At 54.8% G+C, this 14,628-nt stretch overlaps 1 protein-coding gene across 2 annotated transcripts in view; it reads right to left on the bottom strand.

Moving 5' to 3' along the window:
• The window catches only part of Scube3 (signal peptide, CUB domain and EGF like domain containing 3), a 33,815-nt gene extending 23,667 nt beyond the window's left edge, over positions 1–10,148 (bottom strand). For both annotated transcript variants that reach the window (XM_057794480.1, XM_057794479.1), the window contains exon 1: positions 9,760–10,148. In XM_057794480.1, coding sequence (XP_057650463.1) covers positions 9,760–9,844 — 85 coding nt within the window. In that variant the 5' untranslated portion in view covers positions 9,845–10,148. The remainder of the gene's footprint in view (positions 1–9,759) is intronic.
• Between the last annotated feature and the right edge of the window lie 4,480 nt (positions 10,149–14,628).

Raw genomic sequence — 14,628 nt, forward strand, 5'->3', positions numbered from 1 at the left:
TCAGGACAGCCAGGACTGTTACACAGAGAAATTCTGTCTCAAAAAGCCAAAATAAATCAAATAAAGAACCTGGGGAAGTCAGAGACAACACCAGAGCGCCCAGAAAGCTGAAGTGATGCCGAGGAGGAGGGTTTGTTCAACGGGAAAAGGTTGTGCTGGGGCCAGAACACACAGGCCACTTAGCCCAGTCAGACCAGTGAGAGGAAGCAGGAGCAGGTAGGAGCCACGAGACACTGGGCATGAGGAGGTCCTCCTCTCAGCAGCTCCCCGCAAAATGCCCAAGGCCCCAAAGTCTGTAGTCATCAAGTCTGGGCTGGGGCCTGGCAAACCGTAATTTTCCAAAGCTTCCAGATGATTCTAATGAGCAACTAGGGTTGAGAGCCCTGACACAGTCTGAGGAGGAAGAGGCCATGCCCACCTATGAACTAGAGAAAAGTATACAAAGTTTCCAAAGAGTATCTGAATAGACTTAGCGGAGTGGGGCTTGAGAGCAGGCGGGTATGACTCCTGAGCTGCCAAGCGGGTTTTGTTAGAATGGAGGCTCTCAGCCCTCGCCAGATCCAGTGAACCCAGCTCAAGGCACGTCCTGGAGTTTCTGACGAAGCAGAGGACACTGCACGGGCAGTTCCTGTAGTTTGTGACACTCTGCTTCCAGAAGCACTGGAGGCAGGGCTGGGGTACCATGGGGCTGAGACCTGCAATGAGAACACCTCACACCCTGCCTGCTTCAGCTCCTCTGGCTCCGTTCAGCTCCGCTTGGCTCTGCTCATGACCCCTCAGCCTTCTGTGCCGTTGCTGGCCATCCCGACAGTCCTGTCTACACTTACTGCCCACCTCACCCGAGGTCAGCAGTAACGAGCCTGCCAGCCCGTCACCATGGAGTGAAAAGATGAAGATGGAGTTCATAAGCCCAGTCCGAGTGACCTTGTGGATGGCAAGAGGCTGTTGGAGAACCTGCCGGACTGATATAGTGGATACAGAAGCAAGAACTGTCCCATTGAAGGAAGGTTAACAGGAGCTGAGACAATCCCGGTTAAGGTCCAGCTCTCCCACCTCTGGGAGGCTTTATCCTAAGTTTTCCTTTAAAAGACAAGGCTTTACTATATAGCCCACGCTGACCTCCAGCTCATTATCCCCCCACTCCAGCCTCCCTAGCGTTGGGATGGCAGGCATGCGCCAACACACTTGGCTTTTTCATTTTTGGTCCCGAGACCCTCCCCCCCAAATGGGGATGATGGTGCCTCCTCAGAAGAGGCTGCGAGCAGCCATGAGGTTAATTTGTCTGAATAAGGATGTGGGCAACAGGAAGTGTTAACCAGACTCTGGCAAAGAAATTCACTAAAGAAATGGAAACTGTGTAAGGCTGAGAGACATAAAAAGATAATTTTGGGTTGGTAACGCAAGTTAAAAAAAAAGTGAATTAGGTACAATACTTTTCTCACTGAGATAGGATTATTGGAACATTTTTTTCTGAATTTGTCAAATGCAAATAGACTAGACATTGTTGATGTACTTATTGCCTGTATATACTGTATATAGTTATTATTGTATATAGTTTTCCTTATATTAGTTATAACCTTTTTTATTTTAGACAAAAAAGGGGAAATGTGGTGATATTTTGTTTGTGCTTTAACAAATAAAGCTCACCTGAAGATCAGAGTGTGGAGCTAGCCACACTAGTTAGTCATAGAAGTCAGGCAGTGGTGGCACACACCTTTTACCCCAGTACTTGGGAGACAGAAGCAGATGGATCTCTGTGAGTTCAAGGCCACCCTGGGCTACATGAGATTAGTCTAAGAGAGAAACGAGAAACAGAGCCAAACAGTGGTGGCGCACCCCAGCACTAGGGAGGTGGAGACAGGAGTGATATGGCTGGGCAGAGAGAGGAACATAAGGAGGAAGGGAATGGGACTCGGGATTCAGTCTGAGGACCGGCAGAGGCAGGACATCCCACTCAGTCTGAGGATTTCATCAAGGTAAGAACTAGTGGCTAGCTGCTCTGCTTCTATGATCTTTCAGCTTTTACCCCCTAATAGCCGAGTCCAGGGTTTTATTGTTTTATTTATTTATTTATTTATTTATTTATTTATTTATTTATTATGTATACAATATTCTGTCTGTGTGTATGCCTGAAGGCCAGAAGAGGGCACCAGACCTCATTACAGATGACTGTGAGCCACCATGTGGTTGCTGGGAATTGAACTCAAGACCTTTGGCAGAGCAGGCAATGCTCTTAACCGCTGAGCCATCTCTCCAGCCCCGAGTCCAGGTTTTTATGTAATCATACTAATTAGAATTCACACAACAAGAAGTCTGAGCTGTGTGAGCCGAAGGATGAGCAGTGGGGGTCTAGCACTGCAAGTAGCCACGAGCCTCATGTGGTTCTCTTCATCGCAGTTCAAAGACAGCTCTTCAGTCCCACCAGCCACCGGCTAAATGTCCACGGTGGCAGCGCAACAGCAGACGCCCCAGTAGCAGAGGTCCACGGACAGCAGAGCCCCAGGGGTTCTGAATGGGGAACCCAGAAATGTGGAGGCTCTTCCAAAGCACCCCTGTGCAACCATCTCGGTGTTGTCTGTCTCCATCTGCTGGGGCTTGGCTCGGGGTACACCAGGCTCTTCCCTTGGCCTCCCCTGCAGGCTGCCTCAGGCTTTTCTTAGCTACAGCCATCTCCCCACTCACAATGCTCACCTGTCTTCAGCTCACGGCTCCACACATCACGTCCCACCCTGGACTATTCCCTCAGCACCACCTGACCAGCGCACTGCCCCCCACCTCCTCCTCCTCCTCAGTCATGCTCCAGGCCCACCCTTTCCATCTTTCCATGCCTGCTTCAGAACTGTCCATCAGCTCCTGGGGAGCCCTGGGCCCTGGGGGACTCAACTTGCCCTCCCTTTGGTTCACACTGAGTTGCTCAGCTAACACTCTGAAGTGGTTTTATGTAACATGGTCCATTTCTCCCGTGGCTGGGTGCTTGCTGGAGAAGGGACCTTCCAACTGTAGCTGACATCTTGTGAAGCAAACTGGGCTGAGGCACAGAGCAGGAAACAGGGCCCCCAATCGCACCCTGCTCCCCCTCCTCTGTCAGTTCTTCAGAGCGCCTCAGTGTACCTGGCAGCCCAGAATGTGTCCTTGCAGGGACCTCTGTGGCATGCGTGGGCAGCCTCAGCTTTGGTCCATCTTCCTAGGGCACAGCTGTTTACCAGCTGCAAGCCAAGTGATGCTCTTGGGCGTGGGTTGGTTTAGACTGCTGGTTCTTGGTTCAGGCTACACACTGGAATCTAGGGTACCTATAAAGACCCAGGGGTGTCTAGAGCCACCAAATCAGGACCTCCTGGGCAGGTCTGGAGATATCTTTTTCAACTCACGTAAATAAATGATTTGTCTGAGCTGGGAGACACTTTGCCGGGGGGGGGGGCACCATGACGGACTGACACTGTAGCAGTGCAGGTTCTACACTGGCGCTGTAGCAGTCCCGGTGCAGGCTCTAGACTGATGCTGTGGCTGCCACAGTGCAGATTCTAGACAGGCGCCGTAGCGGGCCCAGTGCAGGTCCTAGACCAACATGGTAGCAGCCCCAATGCAGACTCTAGACTGACACTGCAGTAGCCCCAGTGCAGGCTCTAGACCAATACCGTGCCGGTCCCGGTGCGGGTTCTAGACTGGTGCCGCAGCTGTCCCAGTGCGGGTTCTAGACTGATACTGCGGCGGTTCCAGTGCAGGCTTGGCCTGTGCTTGTGTCGTCCTGAGTCAGCCTCTGAGCAGCATACCAGCTCTCTCCCCATCTTGGGGGCTGCTCCCAGCATCAAATGAGCTAATACCCACCACGTGCTACAGTGTGGAATACGTGAGTGCTTAAGAAAAGCTTGCTGTCATTATTCACCCCTCCAGTATGCTCTTGGATGTTTGCTCCATGTTAACTCGGTGCTGTGAGTTCCTGAAGGCCATGACTTCTGACCCTTTGGACCCATGGCACTGCTGGCAAAGCTGTGCGTACCTGACCACTCAGCAAATGGCCGCTAGGTACCACCAGGGCAGTGTGCCAGGTGCCCAGGGCTCAGCAGTGAACGAGACAGAGTAATAGTGGAGTGGAGGTACTTTGTAGGTCTCTGCTAATCAGATGGTTGGAGGAGGCCATTCCCTGTGGCATACCCCAAAAGGAAGCCTGCTTCTTTACTTTCCTGTGACCATCTGCATTCTGGAAAGAGGGGTGTCCTAGGGAGTTTATTCTGAGGAGGAGAGAGCTGGGGAGATAGCTCAGTGTGAAAAGCACTGGCCGTGTGAAATTGGGGACCTGAGCCAGGAGCCCCAGAACTCCTGGAAAGCCAGATCCAGCAGTGAGCCTCTCTAATCCTGGCACACCTGCAGCAAAACGGGAGGCAGAGGCAGGAGAATCCCCAGATGGCAAGCCAGCTGGGGCACAATGACACTGTGTCAAACAAGGTGGACGGTGAGAAGGACACCAGAGGTTGTTCTCTGACCTCCACGCGTGTGCCATGGCAGTGTGCCTGCACTTGCACACATAGAGATTTTTTAAGAGTCCCCAAAGACGCTGAGGCCTGGAGAATACAGTGGATGTAGGCTCTTGGGCTCCTTTGTTACCTTCCCGGGCAGCTGCAGGCATGTCTTATTTAATGGATGGGGAACCGCCTAATGTGGTTACCCTGGGGAAGAACCAATAGCCAGTGTAGAGACAGAACTCTGTCCCGCCCCCGAAAGCCTTCAAATGTACTTGAGAGATGGGTCTCTGCCTCCCCTGGCCCCAAGGCAGCACTCAGCTTTAAGCAAGCAACCAAACAGGGCCTGAGCTGGATTGGAACTGAACTGGCTGGTGGTCAAAAGCCAGATTCTGGATGCTCCATGGCAGAAGAGGAGACCAGGATAGACAGGGAGCAGGCAGACACACAGGCAAGGAGAGGGTGGGCGGGCGGGCAGGCGCAGTGGTGGGCAGGTGTCGCCAGCCTTGGGATTCACTTCTCTGGGGCCAAGCAGCTGGTTAGAAACAAAAACAAACACCGGGGATACAGGTTCCTGCTGTTAACAGCTTCAAACCGCCAGAGGAAAACTCCAAATAAATATAATTAGAAACTTGTAAAAAGCGTCCTCTCTCTAAACCTGCCCCCCAGGGTCTACCCTTTAACACCCCATCCTCCCACGACCCCCTCCACTGACGCCCACATAGCCTTGATGCTGGACCTCACCCAGGGATTCCTTATCCTGCATTTTCTACGGGTCAGCAACCATGTCCTCAGTTTGCCACTGTCCGTAACCGCAACCAGACAGTCGTGGGCACAAAGCTCTGAAATTCAAAGCCCATAGCTCTCTGGAGCTATGATTTGTCACAGGAGAAAACCATTGGCAAACCAAGGTCCCCAGCGGCCTGATCAGGACGGCGGGTGGGGGGTACCCCACTTCTGAAACGCATCCAGCTCCAAGTCCAGAGCTAGCCCTTGGTCTGAGGAGGGCAGGGCTCGGGGATTGGCAGGGGTCAGTCTTGGCACCACGGTGCGTACATACACAGAAGCATGTCCGTGGGCGTCTGGGGATGGTTTCTATGCTAGCCGCTCGCCTGACACAGGACTACCCTCCTTGGAAAACTGAGGTGGGGGAAGAAAGGAAAAGTACCAAGTGGCCCGACTTCCAACCGGCAGAGTGGAACACGGTCCAGGTGGAGAGGGTACTGAAGCTTACGGATATGAATGGGTTCAGCAAAATGGGCAGAACCCGAGTTCCCAGCCAGCGGGTTGAGTTTGGGAGAGCTCACACCTCCTCTTCCACCCACCTAGTGCCACCTGAGTCAGGCAGAGCGCAGGCTGGCAGGGAAGAGAGTGGCTAGTCTGCGGACAGAGTCAGTGTCCCTCCTTTGCCCAGGTGAGTAGCCCATTCATCCCCTCGACACGGCCCTGCGCTGGCTGTGTTCACCTCTCCCCTGAGCTCCAGCAGCCCAGTGCTTCCCAGACTCCTGTCTCCCCAGGTCTGGGCCTCCTGTAAGCACTGCCAGCCTCAGAGCGGCTCCGCAGTTGCAGTTTCCAGCCCTGACAGGAACTCTTTCTTAGTGAGTGGTCATGTGCTAGGGGTAGAGAGGCCCACACCCGCACACCGAAGCAGGCAGCAGAGACCAGGGTGGGATCTGGCAGCAACTTCCTCCACCTCCACCATCTTCTCCAGAGGATCTGAAGCCACGCGTTCCCTCCCCCACCCTCGGTTCAAGGCACTGGACCAAGCCATTCTACTTTCCTTCTCCAACTAAAACAAAACGCACATCGCCCACCTCCTCCCCCTCACCGGAGTGCCACACACACATGTGCTCACACACACACACACACACACAGGGTCATGGACATGCATGTGAATGCACACCTCGCATTCCCAACCTCACACCCAGCCTGTCTCCATTCACAACAGGTCCTAGCCACTCACATCTCAAAACGGTTCTCATGCTCTCAGAATCCAGAAGGTTCAGAAAGCGGTCTCATCTGAGGCCTCTCTACCTGTAATGGTTGGGACTCCTAGGTCTTTGTAGTCCACTCTCTCCCATTCCACCCTACAGAGACTCGGGTGTGTGTGGGGGGGTGGAGAACAAAATTTATATCCTCCTAGCCCCAGGCTTCCCCCACACCTATGACACGCCACCAGAAAGCCACAGAAAGAGGTCAAAGGAATTTCTGAGGACTTCCCAAAAGTGGGGATGAGCTTAGGGAAACTGATAAAACAACAGGATCTAAGAGTGGGGTCTGTCTGTCTGTCTGTCTGTCTGCTCTTCTCCAGTAGGGCTTCGATGGGGCACAAGCGACGGCGGCTGCCTGAGGAGCCACCCTCACCCGCTGACACGGTTATGGTTTTCATTTCATATTTTGGAGGGAGGGGCTAGGAGGAACAGTCCCTCACTGTAGGAGCTGGCCACAGGAGCCGAGGGAAGCCGGGAGGAGAGGAAACAGCCACATTAAAGAGGAAGAGAGGGTGGGGGAAAGGAGAGAGACACATACACCCAGACAGAGACCCAGAGACAGAGAGACACTGTTCCCAGATGAACGCGCTCAGTCTCAGGGATGCCGTGGCTTTTAAATGGCTGACTTTCTCAGTCTCCATCCCCAGCAAGGAAAGAAAACTACCAGGTAAACTAAATGGCCAACCTGGCTGTCCCGGAGCAGGAGCCGGCCTGGGGGCTGGACCAGTCGCCCTGGAGGCCCTGAGACCTTTTCATTCAGCTGCAACCTGAGCCCTAGTGAGGATTAGGTCTTTTTAGCCATGGCTGTCCTCCCACCTCTACCCCACCCCCACCCCTCAAAAAAAGCAAAGCAAATTAATGCTTTTAAGTTTACAATTATCTTGGTTATCCAGTCTGTCTACTTTAAGACACACAGACAGGCACTTGAGAACCACTCAAAACCGTGTACCCAGCAAGCTCACTCATTCCCAGTCCCACTAGCTGACCCGCCCACTCATCCACAGGGACAAAACGTTCAGCAATCCCCGACTGGGGCTAGGTCCCAGAGGACACAGCGGGCAGGGGTGGACCGTGGTGCTGGAGTTGGTGTTCCCTCTCGCTTCCTCCCTCCCTCCTTTATTCTTAAGCTCCTGTCCCAGTTCCATCCTCGTCCCATCACATGGCTTTGACGCTCCCAGGGACACAGATGAGCCCAGAAGTGCAGCAGTTCTTTTCAAGATGCTTGCTGAGGGTGTTTCCGATTTACAGACCCTCTAGGGTTCCACTGAGAAGCACGTGGCATCAAAGGCGGACTTTCCAGCCCTGATGATAGACGGGAGATATGCCTAGGGGGCAAGGGAGGCCTCCCGGAGCTCACAGCACCACGGGTAAGCCTGTAAGGCTCAGACCAAAGAGTTCTCACCCTGCCTGCAGCATCTACCTACAAATCTGAGTCCAAGCACAGCTCTGTTTTCCAGCAAACCTGTTGTTAGGCAACCTTTGATGGACAGGGTTTCACAGATTTCCTGGATGGTAGGGTTAATGAGAGGTTCCAGCCTAGCCCCAGCCAGACTCAGAAATCCTACGGGGGGAGGGGGCAGATGCCAAGTTACCGCAGCCTCACCAGGGCAGGTGGCTGGCGCTCAGGACTGAGATAAGCAGGGGCCTTGAGGGTACCGCCTCCTGCTGAGTGTCCCCCAGCACCCAGTGGGGTGTCCAATAAAAGAAGGTACCCGAGGTACCCTGGAAATATCCTGACTCCTTCTATCCCTTGAGAGCCTTAGTTTCCCTGCACACCTGTCCCATTTAGGGGTCTCCAGCTGCACCGGGAGCCCCTTTAATAGGCTGCTTCTCCTCTTGTCCCCCACCTCTGCAGACACTGGCTCCAACTTGAAAGAGGCCCTTATCTTGTCTCTAGATTACTGCACGAAATCTGTTCCTTCCTCAGACTAAACTCCCTAGCTAATTCCATGTTATGAGTAAGTCAGCGTGCACTACAAAAGCCAGCTTTGTTTACGAAAACACACAAGCAAATCCAGAGTGGGGAGAGGGCTGTTCCAGGCAGCGGGCTGTCTGGGACCAAGGCTGCAGAAGAAGCAGTTTGGGGCTGGAAGGAGCTTGGGGTGGGGTCTGGTACTTGACAGCAGAGGGTCTCCAGTGTTTAGTTATGTTAATGGACAGGTTGGAGGGGGCAAGGGTAGAGACCATGTTTTGGGGGAGGCGGGTGGTGTTGACTTAGCACCTTCTAGGAACACAGTGAAAGCGGGTGGCATACAACAGCTTAGGACTCCAGGGCTCAGGCCCCTCCACACAGCGACCTGACTGCCAGACACTCAGACTTCCAACTCCCAAGTTCAACTTTCCTCCTGGCTCAGACACCTCCTCATCCCTGGCTGGCTTCAGGAGCCCCTGGGACAATAGGCAGAATCTACCTCCCGGGCAAAATCTTGCTAAGAGGAATTTTCTTTTTGTCCATATAAATCTCTTTTGGGTGAGGACAACGTGGGGGGAGGGGTGTAGCAGGTCAATGGGGGAGGGGAGGCTGTCCCCAGAGAACTGTGGGACACCAGCCTGGTTCTGCCAGCGCAGCCTTGGGACTGGCTGGGCAGTGAGCTCGGGGTCAGGGACCGGGGCAGGAGGGCCTCCCAGTCTCTCTCTAATTCCTAGAGGGAATCTGTCAGAGCTCCCAGCCTGGAATTTTACTTTGTTATTTTAATGCAATTCTGACCTGGATTTAAATGGAATTGGAAACCCCAGGCCTTAATAAATAAATATTATGATAAGAAATGAAAGCCATGCGAGACGAAAGAGATCCCCCCCCCAAAGGCAGAAACGCAACGTGCGTACCAGAAGCCAGTCACAGACATTTTCTCCTGCCCCCTACCATTCCGTGACAGGCAGTCGGTTTCACCGCGAAAGAGCCTGTTTTTCTTTAACATCTTTAGACTTGATAAGACAGCAACTTTGAAATTTCGGCCTGTCTGCGTGCGGGGAGGGGGTGAGGGTACGAAGTGTGCGGCACGGCTAAAAACTTCTCTAGGTCTCAAGCCCCCGAGTGAAGTCCCTGGCAATGTTTGAAAGAAGATTCTCTAACCTCGGCGGAAGATGCTAGAGGTGGCAGAGAAGCCGGCAGAAGTGCATGCTCCCTACTGCCGGCCGCCCCCAGGCTCCTCCAAGCGCTTCGCCAGGCGCGCAGCGCCCAGAGGTCTGGCCCTGGTCGGAGAGTCCGGGACACAAGGCCGGGTCCTGACAGCCACGCACTTCCAGGCACCTGCCCTGGCTCAGGCCCCGTCATCCCGCAGCCCCGCAGCCCCGCGCCGCGCCTCCCTTACCTTGCGCAGCTTTGCCATGCTGGGCGGCGCGCGCGTGGACCAGCAAGACGAGCAGGCAGAACCCGGGGACGCGCCCCGAGCCCATGGCCTGGAGCTCCGCGCGGCGGGGCCGCGGGGGTGTCGCAGCCCCGGAGAGGGCGCGAGGCAGAGGGGGAGGGGACTGGAGGGCGCTCCGCGGGGGCTCCGGGCTGGGCGTGCGGAGCGCGCGGTGGGGAGCGCGGCCAGGCGCGGGGCAGCGGCCCGAGGGGCGGCCCGGGCTATCGCACCCGACGCCCAGCTTCGCCTGCGGGGAGCTGGAGCCGGAGAGCGAGCGCGGAGCTGGAGCCGGAGCTGGGACCTGAGAAAGGGGAGGGGAGACGTAGCGCCTAAACACGCCCTTTCTGCCTCTTTCTTCCTCTCTTGCTTTCTCGTCTCCCGGGCTCCGTCTGTTTTTCTTCGCTTTTCTCCTCCTCCTCCTCTTTCTCCTCCTCTCCTTGCTCCTTTTCGTTTTCTTCCTCCTCCCCTTCCCACTGCCCCTCCTGCTTCTCTTCTCCGTCCTCCTCCTCCACCTCCTTTTTCGTGCCCTTTTTTTTTTTCTTTCAAAGGGGGCCTCGGCGTGGCGGCCGCTCCCCCTGCGCGCCCGGGCGCGCGGCCCCCTCCCCAGGCTGCCGGGCCGCTGCCTGCAGGAATTTACAATCCGGCGCTGGGGGAGCGGGCCCGGTCTCCATGGAGACGGCTTCCCCGGGAGCAGGGAGGTCAGGCGCAGACCGCGCACAATCAATGGATCAATGCAAGCCCCCGCTCCGCTCCAGACCAAACAGCACCCGGGCTCCGGCTCGTCCGCTCTCCCCGTGGGGAGCTAGCGGGGGAGTCGAGGGTGCACCCCCCGCGCTCGCACACCAGGAGGGCCGAGCGGAGCAGGTCTGCATGCGTACCTTGGCGGGGAGACAAAGAGGGCGCGAGGTGTTGGGAGGTGCACCTCGGAACACAGAGATGGACTCACACTCCCGACCAAGTAATGTCCTCAGAACTTCTACTCCTAAGTCACTCGCACCCTCGGGACACAATCCTCATTCTCAGATCCGAGTCCCTCGGCTAAAACGGGCCCGGCTCCAGAGCAGGCTCTGTGGGCGTTGGAGGTAACTCGCTGACTAGGCTCCTATATGAGCTGTCTAGTGCTCAGCACGCAGGCAGAGGCTAACCCACGATCGTCTTAGAACACGCAGAAGGCCCTGTCCACTATCTCCAAACCAACTTCCATGGCTAACTTCACCGGCAGCAGAGGATAAATTGAAAATAGAGACACATTGCTGAAGGAGCAAGTCCCCCAAGCCTGGACACTGTCCCCCTGCCCCCTTCAATTGCTCTGAGCCAATTGTGCCAGGCCTCAGAGTCCTGCTCCAGAGCCAATTTTGTGCAGAACAGAAACTGTCATCCCAGAGTACCCAGGAGAACTGGGCAATAACCAAGGTCTCCCTAAAGATGACTCAGTTCTCAAACCCTTGACAATGGCAGCCCGCGTCAGCTGGGGTGGGGGTGACAGCAGACTCATTCCTACCCTGGGGAAGAGTCGAGCCCTTTAGCAGGGATTAAATGGAAAAGCAGAAGAATGAAGGCAGGCAGAGGCTATGGATTTCCTGCCACGGCTGTCCTGAGACAGATCCCTTTTGGCTTCCAGTCCCACTTCAGTTTCCTCAGTGAGAAAACCAGGGTGGATTTATTGGCTGGGTGATGCAAAGAGGACATTGCCCTTGGGACTCTGGGAAGAGGAATCCTGGAGGCCCTTGCCTAATGTGAGAGATGGCACGGGGGAGGTGAACACACGGGTCATGGGAATGGTGTGGAGGCCACAGAAAGGTTGGTCAGATGATCCCCCTCCGTGGTCCCTCCCAGCCCTGTCACTCAGGAGTCCTCCTCCCTCATTCCTCTGGTAAACCCCTCCTTCTCCAGCAGCCTTGCCTGCTGCCACCAATTATGTGGAAGCTGGAGGACAAGTTCAAACTTGTCACTCTTTGCCCCAAAGAGAGAGAGAGAGAGAGAGAGAGAGAGAGAGAGAGAGAGAGAGAGAGAGAGAGAGAATTGGAGGTATCCAGACAGTGCCTGAGGGAACTGAAGAGAGTTGAGGAGCCCCAAGGTGGGAGGGAATTTTGTCTCCTCTGTCTTTGGATACTAACTGTGTATTCTTCCGTGTCCCTGGGCATGAGTCCTGCCAGCCCACTCCTACCCCCCCCCCCCCCAGTTAAGTTGGTCCTGGGGGACTCTCCAGGAGCCTGGGTGTTTTCTGGGGCCTTCTCAACAGTTCCTGTGAGTTCCCGGACCCCCGGACGGTGCTGTTCCTTCTGAGTTTTGGACAGAAGGCTCTGTGGCGTGCCCACTGAGTGGCATGCTGTTCCTCTGGCAGCCCCAATGTTTTGCTGCAGTTTCTTTCTCTTTCCACATCCCAGTTTCCATCTGATCCGTCCTCTCTGCTCCCCTATAACCCGGGGGCCTTCTACCATATTCTGCTCTCTGCCCACCCCCACTGCGTATCAACCTGTCTCTAGCCCATTCCCCCTACTGTACCCCAATCTATCTCTAGACCACTCCCCCACCACACCCCATCTGTCTCTAGCCCATTCCCCTTACTGTACCCCAATCCATCTCTAGACCACTCCCCTACCGCACCCCATCTGTCTCTAGCCCATTCCCCCTACTGTACCCTAATCCATCTCTTGTCCATTCCCCCACCACACCCCATCTGTCTCTAGCCCATTCCCCTACTGTACCCCAATCCATCTCTAGACCACTCTCCTACCACACCCCATCTGTCTCTAGTCCACTCTCCACACACACCCCATTTGTCACTAGCCCATTTTCCCTGGTGCACCCCATCCATCTCTTGTCTACTCCCTCCACCCACTGCACGGTGATCTGTCTCTAGTCCATCCCTTGCCCTTCAGAGGACTTTATGGGGTAAAAGCGGGGATTCTATCGCTGGGCACGGTGAGTTGGGGTGTGGCTCCGATGCCCTCTGTGCAGTCAGTGTCTGCAGGGACTCCCACCAGACAGTAATAACTTGAGGACTAGGAAGGAGCACGGAGATGCTCGCCAAGTGTCCAGTGTTTTCTGGGCCTCTCCATCTCTCAACTGCAATTTAAAAATTTACCTTTAATTAATGTACTTAGGGCTTGGGGGAGGATTGTTTTGTTTTTTGAGATAGTGTCTCATGTAGCCCAGGCTGGCCTCAAACTCACTATGGAACCCAAGATGACGTTGAACTCCTGGCCCTCCTGCCTCCCTCTGTGCTGTGCTGCCATGACAGGTGTCCACCCCCATGCCCAGAAGTGCTGCCATTTGCTCTTAAACCTCATCCCCCTTGCTTGAGCTGCGTTTCATCTCTGGGTCAGGGACCCCTCTGAGACACTCCTAGTTAATATATCTGGGGGCACCCCTGTCGGAATCCAGCCACATGCAGGGACCCCCGCCCCCCAAATTACCTCTCTCAGCCTCCTCTTTCCCTCTCTATGCCTCAGTTTTCTCAAAGGTGAAGCTGATCAATGACAATAGCTTGACGGGCAATAGTCTCCTGGAGAGCAGGTACAAGCCAGAAGGGACTGTCGCGCGCCCGCCCGTGTCAAGCTTTGCCTCCCCTCTCACCTGGTGACCGCCATGAGCTGTAGAGTTAAAACGACTGCCTGCGGGGTTCAAATCTCAGCCCAGTGTCTTTGCTTTACCATTCGTGTGCGGGGTGGGGGGAGGGGAGGTGTATATGTATGTGTGTATGTGTGTGCGTATGTGGGCAGGTGTGTGGGTATGTGTGAATGGGTGTGGGTATGAGTGTGTATGTGGGGAGGTGTGGGGTGTGTATATGTGTGTGGGTATGAGTGTGTATGTGTGTGTATGTGTGGATGTATAGGGGTGTGTATATGTGTGTGTGCATGTGTGTATGTGTGTGCATGTGTGTGGGTATGAGTGGGGATATGTGGGGATGTGTAGGGGTGTGTATATGTGTGTGTGCATGTGTGTACGTGTGTGCATGTGTGTGCGAGTGTGCGTGTGTATATATATGTGTGCACGTGTGTGTGTGTATGTGTGTATACAGGGAGTCAAAGGTCAACATCCAGTGTCCTCTTCAATTGCTCTCCACCTTATTTTATATTTTACCTTATTTTATATTTTATTTGTTTTTTGTTTGTTTTTCAAGACAGGGTTTCTCTGTGTAATGTTGGCTGTCCTGGAACTCACACTGTAGAGCAGGCTGGCCTCGAACTCACAGAAATCCACCTGCCTTTGCCTCCCAGGGCTGCCTCCAAGGAGTGCACCCCCACCGCCAGGCTCCACCTTATGCTTTGGGTCAGAGTCTGTCACTGAATCTGGAGGTCACCTACCAGCCAGCGAGTCTCAGGGATCCTCCTGCCTCTGCCTCTGCAGAGCTGGGATTACGGGTGTGCACTGCGGCACTGGCTTTTCACATAGGTTCTGTAGACGACCTAGGTCTTCATGTTTCCTCAGCAAGCCCTTGACCATTTGGGTGGGTTCTTCAGCCTCCAGCCCAGCTCTGGCCCAGCTGCCTGTATGACTTCTGACCAGCTTTATCTTCTCTTCGAGCCTCACAGGGTTCATAGCATCAGTTCAAGGAGATGGCATGTGGAAACACCTGGCACAGAGCACGCGCTAGACGGAGGCCGTGGTCCCTCCTTCCACTACTTGGCAGGGACAAAGGGGCCTGTGTTGGGTGGGCACAGGGCATAGCAGCCCTGCGCCAGGCCAGGCTTCGGTGCTTGAGGTGCTGGCGAGGTCTCAGCACCCCTAACAGGTTCCTGTCTGTCACATATTCCACTGAGAAGGTTCCAGAAATTCCATGCCTTCCGGCACACTGGCTTTACCCATAGCTTTCCCTTTTATAGAGAT

This window comes from Chionomys nivalis, chromosome 19 (assembly GCF_950005125.1).
Source record: "Chionomys nivalis chromosome 19, mChiNiv1.1, whole genome shotgun sequence".
Taxonomy (NCBI): Eukaryota; Metazoa; Chordata; class Mammalia; order Rodentia; family Cricetidae; genus Chionomys; species Chionomys nivalis.